The 13,442-nt window shown below is 45.3% G+C and overlaps 1 protein-coding gene across 2 annotated transcripts; it reads right to left on the bottom strand.

The window, feature by feature from the left end:
* Positions 1-2,391: 2,391 nt before the first annotated feature.
* FAM200A (family with sequence similarity 200 member A) lies at positions 2,392-13,184 on the bottom strand. 2 transcript variants are annotated; one of them, XM_008018629.3, is made up of 2 exons: positions 13,099-13,184; positions 2,392-4,232 (listed from the first exon to the last, which is right to left on the bottom strand). In XM_008018629.3, the coding sequence occupies exon 2, from the start codon at positions 4,131-4,133 to the stop codon at positions 2,412-2,414; it is 1,722 nt and encodes a 573-aa protein (XP_008016820.3). In that variant the 5' UTR covers positions 4,134-4,232; positions 13,099-13,184; the 3' UTR covers positions 2,392-2,411. The 2 variants fall into 2 exon arrangements, with proteins under 2 accessions (XP_008016820.3, XP_008016818.3); XM_008018627.3 differs by lacking the exon at positions 13,099-13,184 and adding an exon at positions 6,528-6,790.
* Positions 13,185-13,442: the final 258 nt, after the last annotated feature.

Here is a 13,442-nt window from a genome sequence, read left to right as displayed (position 1 = left end):
ACTCACTGCGACCTCTGCCTCCTGGGTTCAAGCTATTCTCCTGCCTCAGTCTCCCAAGTAGTTGAGATTATAGGCATGCGCCACCACACCTGGCTAATTTTTTTGCATTTTTAGTAGAGATGGGGTTTCACCATGTTAGCTAGGATGATCTCAATCTCTTGACCTCACGATCTGCCTGCCTCGGCCTCCCAATGCGCTGGGATTATGGGTGTGAGACACTGTGCCTGGCCTTTGTTTTTGTTTTTGAGATGGAGTCTCATTCTGCTGCCCAGGCTGGAGCGCAGTGGCAAAATCTTGGCTCACTGCAACTTCTGCCTCTCAGGTTCAAGTGATTCTCCTGCCTCAGCCTCCTGAGTAGCTGAGATTACAGGCACCCACTACCACACCCAGTTAATTTTTGTAGCTCCTGACCTCAAGTAATCCACCGCCTTGGTCTCCCAAAGTGCTGGGATTACAGGTGGCAGCCACCGCACCTGGCCTCTTGTGTCCTTTTTGAGAACAGGGAAAGTCAAGAAATATCCCAATAGATGGCCTAAACGTCTCATTAGCTAAATTGTAACACTTACCCATCTAAAAAAACCCAGCATGGCGTTAAACCAAGACTGGCATTAAGACTCACTTCCGGTGGTGCGCGGTGGCTCATGCCTGTAATCTCAGCACTTTGGGAGGCCGAGGTGGATCACCTGAGGTCAGGAGTTAGAGACCAGCCTGACCAAAATGGTGAAACCCTGTCTCTACTAAAAATACAAAAAAGTAGCACTCCATCCTGGGCAACAAGAGCAAAATTCTGTCCACAAAAAAAAAAAAAAAAAAAGGTACTCACTTCCTGGAATTAGGACAAAAAAAGACAAGCACATAGACAGGGAGTAACTGAATGTCAACAAGGTTCTGATGGAAAAGAGGAAGCAAGCCGATGGCGGTGGACAGGGGAACAGATTTGGGTATAAAAATAAGTGTTAAGCCGGGCATGGTGGCTCATGCCTGTAATCCCAGCACTTTGGGAGGCCGAGGCGGGCGGATCACCTGAGGTTGGGAGTTCGAGACCAGCCTGACCAACATGGAGAAACCCTGTCTCTACTAAAAAAATACAAAATTAGCCGGGCATGGTGGTGCATGCCTGTAATCCTAGCTACTTGGGAGGCTGAGGCAGGAGAATCACTTGAGCTGAGGAAGCGGAGGTTGCTGTGAGCTGAGATCACGCCATTGCACTCCAGCCTGGGCAACAAGAGTGAAACTCCGTCTCAAAAAAAAAAAAAAAAAAAAAAAAAGTGTTAAAAGCACTATTTACACCAGCCCGGTGGCTCACCCCTGTAACCCCAGCACTTTGGGAGGCCGAGGCGGGCTGATCACCTGAGGTCAGGAGTTTGAGACTAGCCTGGCTAACATGGTGAAACCCTGTTTCTACCAAAAATACAAAAAAAGTTACCTGGGCATGGTGGCGCATGCCTGTCATCCCAACTACTCGGGAGGCTGAGGCAGGAGAATCACTTGAACCCAGGAGGTGGAGGTTGCAGTGAGCCGAGATTGCGCCACTGCACTCCAGCTTGGGCAATAAGAGTGAAACCCTGTCTCAAAAAAAAAAGCAAAGCAGTACTTAAAAAAACTTTTTTTCAAGACAGGGTCTCACTCTGTTGCTCAGGCTAGAGGGCAGTGGCACGATCACAGCTCACTGTGGCCTCGACCTGCTGGGCTCATGATCCTCCCACCTCAGCCTCCCAAGAAGCTGGTACCAAAGGTGCGCACCACCAAGCCTGGCTAAATTTTTGTATTTTTTGTAGAGATGGGATTTGAATGTGTTGCCCAGGCGGGTCTCAAAACTCCTGGGCACAAGCAATCCACCCACCTTGGCCTCCCAAAGTGCTGGGATTACAGGTGTGAGCCACTGTGCTGGCCTCTTAGTTTTCAAAATTCTTGACAGTAATTCACAGAAGGACATATATTTTATATAATCATCTTCTACACATACACACATTCATGTAACTGAAATGAGTTTCATCAAACATACTATGTAGAAAAATAAAAACCTAATCGCAAATATAATTTTATTAACATTTAAATACAATATACTGCAAAATCCCTTTAAAAGTACAATTTTTTTTTTGTTTTGTTTTTGAGATGGAGTCTCACTCTGTTGCCCAGGCTGGAATGCAGTGGGATTATCTCAGCTCACTGCAATCTCTGGTTTAAGAGATTCTCCTGCCTTAGGCACCCAGGTAAGAGGGACTGCAGCCATGTACCACCATGCCTCGCTAAGTTTTGTATTTTTAGTAGAGATGGGGTTTCACCATGTTGGCCAGGCTTGTCTCGAACTCCCGATCTCATGTGGTCTGCCCACCTCGGTCTCCCAGTGCTGGGATTACAGGCGTAAGCCACCACACCCGACTAAACACAGAATTTTGTAAAGATTTTATTTAATGTGATGGGTGTGCTTGTCTGTTCATAAGTTCCTTCCAGTCAGGAACACATGAAGATAATGCTACCCGCATGTCCGGTGCACTGTTGAGCCTGTTTCTCTTCTTTGTTTTTAATCGTGTCAAGATTGAAAATCCTAGTTCACACAAGTAAGTAGTTGTGAATGGTAGTAACAGCGATATACTCTTCCTACTTAGCAGTGGAAATTCATCTTTAATCTTAATCCAAAATGCTGATAAACTTAATGTCTTATAATAATTCTTTAGTGTGAATGATGAACTGAGCTGCAATAATTCATTCCCTTCTTCAGGCTCCAAGTTTAACTTAATTATTGATGCTGGGTTTTGAAAAGCAAATGGATCTTTCATCCAAATATTTTCCTTTAATGATTCAAATTTCTCTTCTGGAAAGTAATAATTAAAAGTTTGAGACAAAGAAGTGAGATGCAACAATATCTCTAATTTTATTTCTTTTAAGCAGTCTTCGTTAATAATGTTCTCTTCGATGTGTTGCAATAATGTTGGAAACATATAGTAGCTAGGGCGGTTACTTTTAAGTCTTGCTTGCCAAAATAATAATGTCTTTTGGAATCCTAGAATATGTTCAAGATACTGAAATATATCATTGTTTTTCCCCTGTATTTTCAGGTTGAATTCATTAAGAATGCCAAAAATATCACTTAAATATGCCAATTTGGTTACCCAAATGTCGTCTTCAAAAATATTTGCCAAATGAGATTGCTTTTCAATGAGAAAAATGTAAATCTCATTCCTGAGTTCATATACTCTGCTCAATACCTTTCCTTGAGAAAGCCAACGAACTTCTGTATGAAACAATAAGTGGGTATGGTTAACTCCAATCTCTGAACAAAATATTTCGAGAAGTCGGCTATTCAGTGAGCTTCCTTTAATAAAATTAACAATTTTCACTGCCTTTTTCAATACATCCATTAGACTTGGTGAAATTTCTTTGGATACCAAAGCTTCTCGATGAATAAAACAGTGATTCCAAAGAGCATTGTTGTGGGTTGCTTCTAACAATTTTTCAGTAAGTCTGCTGTGTTTTCCGGTCATATTGGCTGCTCCATCACTTGAAATTCCTTTACAATGTTTCCAGTTTAATTTATACTGACCAACAATGCAGTTTTCTAATTCAGTAAATAAATCTAATCCAGTTATATGTGAATTTAAATTTAAACAACATAAGAGATCCTCTACGAAATCATCTTGCCACACATATCTGACATAGACCAAGAGTGTGGGACAACTTGCAATATCAGTGCTCTCATCAAGTTGGATTGCAAAGTCTATACCAGACTGCAGCCGTGTAATAAGCATTGCTTCCAAATGTTTTGCAATCGTACAGATTCGACGAGATATTGTATTATCACTAAGAGGTATAGTTCTTAGTTTATCAGCTGATTTGTCATCAAAAATTGTCCGTACCATGTCCATACATGCTGGAAGGATAATTTTTTCAGCCGCTGTGTGAGCCATTTTCTCTTTTGCCACTCTATATGCAACTAAATATGATGATAATAAGGCTCTCTCATTCATAGTTGTAGAGCGACTGAGAACTTGTGGCGACGACTCTACTTTGTTTCTTTGCTTTTGAAAATGGTCTTCTTCATCTTCCTCCTCCACCTTTACTATCACGATGCCTTCCATCTCCTGGGTACCCCGTAGAGACAAATCTGTAGTATCCCTTGATTCAGGAGTCATTATTCAGGTTCCAGGAACTGGCTCACTTGATCCAAATAGCGTCTGTTTTGTAGGGCTGTCCTTTGTGACCTAGGTTTTATGAGATCAGGTTTTGCTATCCTGCAAGGTAGAAAAACGTAACAGCAGTATTAAAAAGCAACATGGTATTGCTGGGCTGCTAACAACTCATACAAAACAATTCACTAAATCTAGTGGTGTGACATAGTAAATGATGAGCAACTGCCATTCATGTTGGCTGTGTGTCAGGGAGATTCGGTATACTACATACACCACTCATTTAATACCCAGGGAAACCTAATGAGGTTCACATAATTACTATTCTTATATTATAGATGAAAAATAAAACTTCAGAAAGATTAAATGTGTCTAACAACCCACAGTAAGTACAGAACCAGCACTCAAATCCAAGTCTGAAGCCAGTGTCCTAAATGTGCTGCTACATTGCCAACTCTAAAAAGTGATCTGGTCATTCTTTTTTTTTTTTTTTTTTTGAGATGGAGTGTCGCTCTTGTTGCCCAGGCTGGAGTGCAATGACGTGATCTCGGCTCACGGCAACCTCCGCCTCCCAGGTTCAAGTGATTCTCCTGCCTCTGCCTCCCAAATAGCTGGAATTACAGGCCATGTGCCACCACACCTGTCTAATTTTGTATTTTTAGTAGAGATGGGGTTTCTCCATGTTGGTCAGGACTGGTCTTGAACTCCTGACCTCAGATGATCCACCCGCCTCAACCTCCCAAAGTGCTGGGATTACAGGGGCATGAGTCACTGTGCCTGGCTGATCTGGTCACTCTTAAAAATGATCACCAAAGTAGGGTATATAGTATGATCCACTGGGGCATAGGGAAAAAAATTAGAACTTGTATTTATTTCTTAAAAATAAGAAATTAAGCTGTATAATTAGTATTATGAATACTGAAACATGTTCATGTTACATAGATCCATGAATTATTCTGAAGAGAGAATGAGATTTCTACAACACACGGGATTGAGAAAACACCCTCATTTGTTTGTTTGCTTTTAGTATACTGCAATATTTCACCATTCATGTGAGCTTAGTGGATTTAAAGATACTGCCTGACTTTACTAAACGAACCCCATTTTTTCTTCTCCTTTTTGAGACAGAGTCTTGGTCTGTCGCCCAGGCTCCAGCGCAGTGGCACAATCTTGGCTCACTGCAACCTCTGCCTTCTGGGTGCAAGTGATTCTCCTGCCTCGGCCTCCTGAGTAGCTGGGATTACAGGCTCCCACCACCACGCCCAGCTAATTTTTTTTTTTAGTAGAGACAGGATTTCACCATGTTGGCCAGGCTGGTCTCGAACTCCTGACCTCGTGATCCAACCGCCTTGGCCTCCCAAAGTGCTGGGATTACAAGCGAGAGCCACCGTACCCGGACAACAAACCCCATCTTTTCTTTGGTACCACTTAGCCTCTCAAAAATGCAATTAACTTTCTGCATGTTGGTGGCACAACTGGAAATGAACATTGGGCAGTAGGTTTTGCCTAGCTGAATGTTAAATTCAGTCTATCCGTGAATTCCAAAATTGGAAGAGACCTTGAGATAATCTATTTTACTTAGGACACGTTTGAGACTTGGTGGTCTACGTGTTCCATCCAAGAACATCAGTGGCAGAACTGGTACCATTCGCCAATGGTCCGCTGCACCGTCCACAAATTCCCTTCTCTCCTTTACCCCTCAGTGTAAAATAAAGCACTGATACTTCCCACAACTGAAAACCTCCCATGCCCGAAACTGCTCATTTAAAACCCTTCTCTGTCACCAGGCTGGAGTGCAGTGACACGATCTCGGCTCACTGCAACCTCCACCTCCCGGGTTCAAGCGATTCCCCTGCCTCAGCCTCCCAAGTAGCTGGGATTACAGGCGTGTGTCGCCACGCCTAATTTTCTGTATTTCTAGTAGAGACAGTGTTTCACTATGGAGGCAAGACTGATCTTGGAACTCCTGGCCTCAAGTGATTCGCCCGCCTAGGCTTCCCAAAGTGCTGGAATTACAGGCGTGAGCCACTGCGCCCGGCCTTCACTCTAATCACTACCATAATGGTGGTGGGTTTGAGGGTGAACATATCATCCGCGGACACTGGCTTAACAAGCCCATCCGAATAAAAAAAAATTATAACGCCAATGGCACTTGGTATCGTGTAAGATCGCCCGAATTTTACAACTCGGGGTACATAGGAAACCAAAAACTCCCCACCACAAGAAAAACCAGTGGGGACAACTGGGGAGTACAGATACCTGACTGGGGTCATTTTGTCCGCGCGTCTTTGGGATAAAAAACTAGGAGTAGGGGTCCAGAAGGGACACGCAGACCGCCTCTCCCCAGTCCCAGGAGTGTCTCATTCCAATCCGGAAACCAAAACTTCGTTCCCTTCCCACCTGTATCCAGGGACGCCTCTGCTGAGGGACAGCGCTTGCCACCGCCGACGCTGACGCGAGGGACGGGGACACGGACCCGCTTCCACTCCGTCCGGGGCGGTCGTGGCGAGCGGATTGCAGGACACAGCCGTGCACATCCACCTCTGTCCCCGCCCGGAGACGTCTGGGGTGCTGGGATAGAACGGGTTGTGACTTTGGGGACCAGGAGCGCTGGACTCAGATCTAGGCCTCCTGGACGTCAGAACCCAGGGAAAGCGTCACAAAAGCCGGAAGTGCGTCACACCCGCCTTCCGGAGCTGCGCTCCTCTTCGCGGTCCTCTCTAGGATCGCGGGAGGACTTTGCATTCCTGTCTAGGGCTCTAATCCCGGTTTGGGGGTCTTGGTCCTCAGCTTGCCCGCTCCGAGGAGGTGCGCGGGGTGGGGAAAAAGGGACGAATTTCCTTTTATACCGCCCTGCTCAGATGCTTATATATTCCTTCTATTTTTCTTGATGACAATAATTTTAATAGTTACAATACAAATAGTGATTGTCTGTGGCAGAGGAGCTGAATGAAACGAGGGTGGAGACAGGATCAAGAATAAATGGCTTCACAAAACCAAGAGGTTGTCTCTTGAGATGCTGATTATGTATGTATTGCCAGTTGAATAGGCAGTACTTTCAAATATTTGATCTATAGGCAACAGACGTTCTTTCCAACACTAGATAGTTATAAAATTATGAGTTTGCCTTACGTTTCCAGGGAGTTTTCAGATTAGCGACGGTGAAGAAATTTGAGGCCTTTTTGCTGTCAAAGTGTTACTGTAATAATTAAGGCTTCAATGAGTGGATCAAGCATAACTTCACCTTTTATAAAACAGTAACTGAAACCTTGAATGCTGTGACATGACTCTAAAAGTTCTGGGCAAGTCTGTGGTACAGCCCAACAAGAGAAAAGCCCACAAAAGGAACTGCTACCTGCTACAGAGCCTCTGATTACGTGGTATCCCGAATTACCTTCTAGGCCCTAACTAATGCTCCTTTCCTTTTGGGGTTTGATCTTGCTGTGGTTGCCATTTTCTACTTCCCCATGAGTCTTCTCAGTAATCCACTTGAGTGTGTCTTTGTTCCATATATATATATATTTTTTCCTCCTACGGCACCATCAAGTCCAATCTTTGCTCCTTTATCACTGGCTGGCCCTCTAACCTACAGTCTTCCTTGATGACATCATAGTCTCAGAACTTACTCCTCCAGATACATCCTCATATTTCCTTCCAGTGTTCCAAGGCATCTCTAAGAGCCATTACATTGCTACGTACTGTATTTTTCTTGTCTAAAACAGTCTCTCCTCCCCACCCCGTCCCCATTCCTACACTAAAGTGCCTAAAGGATCCAGGAAGGCAGATTACTGAATGCAGCTGACTGGGTATATGATTTTATATTTATGTTGTGTGTGTGGCAGGAATTGTGGGCATCTCTATAATGACTCCTTTCTTTGCCTACGGACCTGCTGGCACAAGAAACTCAAAGTGGCCTGGTGGTGTTCTGTTTTCAGTTCAGTGGAACAATTTAATGTCTCCTAAAGGAAATGTTCTTACTGGAAATGAGAATCATAACTCAGCTGGCTCCAGATTTCGGAGCTAGGAGGCACAAATTCTACATGTAAGTGGCTGGGTGTGATAGTAATAGAGGCTACTCCTGTATGCACGTAGTCCTACTGGAGACACAATACTATATATCCATTTTGGCCCAATGCATATCAGTGCATATACCATATCCTGAAGAACTGCTCCCAACTTTGCAAGGCATTACATCTTAGTCGGCAATTGAGCCCGGTCTTCAACAGGCCATTCCAAAGTCCTATCTGGCTAGCTACTTCTGGATGAATGGTATGCACCATTAATTCTGTAGCTTCGAGTTCACTGTCACACCTCCTTGGTTATCAATGGGTTCCTTAGTTTCAGGTATGTCAATGGATAAAGCACCCTGTAAGCTCTCAGATGGTGGTACTGCTGGAGGCAAAGTAGTTGGGGAAGACAAGCTCATTTAGAGTATATATCATTTCTGGTAAGAACAAATTGATGCCCATTCCAAGGTAAAGGGGATCTGATGCACTCAACCTGGTGGTAGCTGGTATCCCCAAGACTGAGTGTTGGTCTCCAGTGCTGGCAGGCTGGACACTCCACCATGGTGGGAGTTACATCAGCCTTGGTAAGAGGTAGCCCATATTGGCCGGGCATGGTAGCCCACGCCTGTAATCCCAGCACTTTGGGAGGCCAAGGTGGGTAGATCACAAGGTCAGGAGTTCAAGACCAGCCTGAGCAACATGGTGAAACCCCGTCTCAACTAAAAATACAAAAATTAGCTGGGCATGGTGGCATGCACCTGTAGTCCCAGCTACTCGGGAGGCTGAGGCAGGAGAATTGCTTGAACCCAGGAGGCTGCAGTGAGCCGAGATCACACCACTGCACTCCAGCCTGGGCAACAGGGTGAGACTCCGTCTCAAAAAAAAAAAAAGAAAAAAGAAAAAAATAAGAGGTAGCGCATATTGTTGGGACCACACACAGCCTCTATCCCTGCTACCATGGTCTCTGTTCATAAGCCTATTGCATAAACAATAAGATGGCCCCTAACCAACAAGCCAAGTCATTCATCACTGCCTGGGAGTCAATGCATATCTGTACCTTAGGTTACCTCCTCCAAAATATGGCATGGGTGACCAAATGTACCATTGCTCACTGAGGTAATTTCTCTTCACCAGTATGCTTCAGGGCAACTCAAGTGGGGCTGGAATGAAGGAACAGTCTGTTTCTGGAAGATGCCAACATGCTGAACTGACCCAATCTCCAATCTGTGAAGAGGCCAAGGCTCTTCTGTCTCCATCAGTTAGTTGTAGGGAACTTCTATAAGGCCATAGGTGTAAGTTTATGGGAGAGGTGGCAGTAGCGCAAAGGTAAGTGACATAGGAGCTTGGAAACGTGGTTTTTTTTGCCTTAGAAGGCATGACGTTGCTCCAGAATCTTAGGTATTTGTGCTGTGATTTTTTTTTTTTTTTTTTTTTTTTGAGACGGATTCTCGCTCTGTCGCCCAGACTGGAGTGCAGTGGCATGATCTCGGCTCACTGCAAGCTCTGCCTCCCGGGTTCACGCCATTCTCCTGCCTCAGCCTCCCGAGTAGCTGGGACTACAGGTGCCCACCACCATGCCTGGCTGATTTTTTGTATTTTTAGTGGAGATGGGGTTTCACCGTGTTAGCCAGGATGGTCTCAATCTCCTGACCTCGTGATCCGCCCTCCTCGGCCTCCGGAAGTGCTGGAATCACAGGAGTGAGCCACCGCGCCCGGCCTGCTGTGACTCTATTAGGGGTTGAATTGTACCTCCACCTCATCCCCTTAAGTTCTAGCCCCTGATACCTCAGAATGTGATCTTATTTGGCAACAGGAGCATTGCAGATGTAATTACTTAAGATGAGGTCATAGCGGATTAGCGTGGGTCCCTCATCTAATGACTGGTATCCTCATAAAAAAGGGAAGTTTGGAAGTAGCATGCAGGGAGAATGCCAAATGAAGATGAGGGTAAAGACAAGGAATGCAAAAGACATCCAGCAAACGCCCAGAAACTAGGAGAGAGGCATGGACAGATTGCTTCTCACAGCCTCAATAGGAACCACACCTTAATTTCTGACTTCTAGCCTCCAGACTGTGAACCAACAGATTTCTCTTGTTTAAGCCACCCAGTTTGTGGTACTTTGTTATGGGAGCCCTATCACACAAATGCACTCTCCTATTGGGGTGTGCCAGCGAGTGCATACAGCACCTGTATCCATCAAGGATATTTCTGGAACCAATGAATTTGCAAGTAAGCCTGCACTGTTGCTTGAATTTACTACAGAGCTCTCTCTTGCCTCAATAAAAAGTGGAAGCTGCCAGGCATAGTGGCTCACGCATGTAATCCCAGCACTTTGGGAGGCTGAGGTGGGTGGATTGCTTGAGGTCAGGAGTTCAAGATCAGCCAGGCCAACATGGTGAAACTCCTCTTCTACTAAAATACAAAAATGCTGGGCGTGATGTCGGGCACCTGTAATCCCAGCTACTAGGGAGGCTGAGGCAGGAGAATTGCTTGAATCCAGAAAGTGGAGGTTGCAGTGAGCCGAGATCACAGCACTGTACTCTAGCCTGGGCTACAGAGCAAGCCTCTGTGTCAAGAAAAATAACTAACTAACTAACTAACTAACTAACTAAATAAATAAAAAGTAGAAACCTTTTAGGTCACCTAATACATGTATTGGAACAGTTTTCTCAGGTGCAGAATATGCTACCTCCCAAATCCAAAGGGTCCCACCAGGACCTGTACCAATTTCTTTGGGATTAGAGGGTGCAAGGTGGAACGAACTTCTTTTCCCTTTGGGTGAAACCACTGGACCCCACCAAAACTTCATCCATTTGGTAAGTGCCCATATCTTCAGGTTTCTGTACTGCCTTAGTAAGAAGTCTTACTAGGATATCTATGACCCTTGTCACTTGCTGCCCACTGGGTGCTATTAGCATTTGTTATCAATATGTGGACCATCATGAACTTGCAGGTTGGGTCAAGTTCCTGCAGACTACACTGTGACAGAGAACAGGTCTCAGGATCCCACCCTCTCCCTGTATGAACCACGACTTTGACTCAGGGGACCTGCCGAGTATGCACAATTGGTCTCCTTTGCATTACTGTCACTGTTATAAACAGATCCTCGGCCTAATTTTCAGCTTAGCTAGATGCAGAATTACCTTAGTAATTTATAAAACAGCTATTGTATGTATTTAGGCCTATTTTTGGACTTTTTTCTTCTTTAAGAAATTCACCGATATTTTTGGACTTTCTGTTCTGCTCTATTGATCTATTTGTCTATCTTTATGCTGATACCATATCGTCTTGATTACTATAACTTTAGGAAAAAATCTTAAAAGTATACAAGTACTCCAATTTTATTCTTTTTCAAAATTGTTTTGGCAATTCTAAATCCTTAGCATTTCTACATAAACTTTAGAATCAGTTTGTTAATTTGCACTAAAAAAACAAAATAGGCTAGGTGCGGTGGCTCACACTTGTAATCCCAGCACTTTGGGAGGCCAAAGCGGGCGGATCACCTGAGGTCAGGAGTTTGGGACCAGCCTGGTGAAACCCCATCTGTACTAAAAATACAAAAATTAGCTGGGTGTGGTGGCACCCGCCTGTAATCCCAGCTACTCTGGAGGCTGAGGCAGGGAAATCCCTTGAACCCGGGAGCTGGAGGTTGCAGTGAGCTGAGATCACGCCACTGCACTCCAGCCTGGGCGACAGAGCAAGACTCTGTCTCAACAACAACAAAACAAAACAAAACAAAATAACAACTTTCTGAGTTGTTGCCACCGGTGTCATCTGGCAAACTGTTAAAAGAAGATTTTACTCAAAAGCAAAATAGTAGCTGCTGTTTCTTAGGACTCTTTGTTATGTTTCGATGAGTATTGGTGGGAAGTGGCCTCTTTAAGTGGGTGCCTTTTCTGGTCCTCTCACTGGAGCCAACAGCCCGAGTCAGCTAAAACTTGGAGGCAATGTGCCTCACTGCCATAGTTCACTCACCTCTGCTGCTGAAATGGTTTCCCATCACTTTGCTAATAGGTACAACCTGTGAAGGGTTCTGAGGTGGGGAAATGACAACTCAGGAAATAACTCCAAACCTTTAGCTCTCCTAGCATATTAAGGAAGTACTATGTCATCTATTGTCCTCGGGACCTGTCAATAGGAACAATAGCTAGACATCACCAGGGGGTGTATTTCTATTCAACACAAGGAAAAGTTTCTAATTGCAGCCCTCCAGCATGAAATGGACTAAGCCGTGTATTTTCCTTCTCTGATCCTGACTCCACTGTGACTGACTCTAATCTGTGACTGCAGATTAGAGAGACTGTGTCATAGTATGAATTTAGGTTAGGTCGATAGTTAGGGGGAAAGAGAGCAAAGGAATATCAGAATCTCCAAGAAGCTCATACAATTTGAAAAAATAAAATGCCACACTTCAGGTTTTCTTGTATTTAATTTGAAATGTCAAGTAACATTAAAGAATAGCATTTGATTTGCTTAAACAAAGTAGTAATAGCTGAAGTTCCTTCCAAATCACTTTTTGGATTCTCTAAGACGCTTGCCTATGCCTCGCAGATTAGCTCCATCCAGAAAACATATTCTTTAAGGATCCAGGATCAGCAAGGGGTCACAATGTCCTAAGAGTTTCTGTCCCGGCGCTCTACCTGTCCTGCTCGTGCACCATGCTTTTGCCTATCCCTGTTTCTGCATAGATTTTAGTCTTCCCACCAGGGGCGCAACTATCAGTCTCCTCGGTCTCTCTCGGTCCCATTCCAATCTGCTCATCTCCCCTCCCGTCCCCGCTTTCCCCAAGGACCTACTGAGTAGATTTCGATCCCACGACTTAGTGGGTCCCATCTCACCCAGGCCCCGCAATCCTCGCCTTCTACGAGTCAGCGTAGTACCACACTCTGAGCAGGCACCCCTGTGCTACTCACGGAAGCGGGACCATTAGGTCGGCCATTCCTCCTCACCCCACGACACGCACCCACAGAGTCGGGCCGCCTCCGAGTCTCAAGGGTGGGCTCGCGTCAGGGAGAGGCCCCGGGAGCGCTTTCCCAACATTGGTCTCAGTCATTGCTGGTATAACGGCTAGAGAAGCCCAGTGAGTTAGGATGGAGGGCGGTAGGACCGGAAAAAGACGTGGAAAAGCTGCGAAAACGAGCCTTTGAAGCCTGCACGCGCGGGCCCAGCTCCTCATCCGAGTTCCTCATCCGGGGCCCTCACTCACATCCGGGGCCCTCACTCACATCCGGGACCCTCATCCTGGACTTTTACCCACATCCGGGACCCTCATGCCGCGGCGCGGTGAGGGGGCCCTCATTCTGGGCC

The sequence above is a fragment of the Chlorocebus sabaeus genome, chromosome 28 (assembly GCF_047675955.1).
Source record: "Chlorocebus sabaeus isolate Y175 chromosome 28, mChlSab1.0.hap1, whole genome shotgun sequence".
Classification (NCBI taxonomy): Eukaryota; Metazoa; Chordata; class Mammalia; order Primates; family Cercopithecidae; genus Chlorocebus; species Chlorocebus sabaeus.
This window is presented reverse-complemented; position numbering and strand designations above follow the sequence as displayed.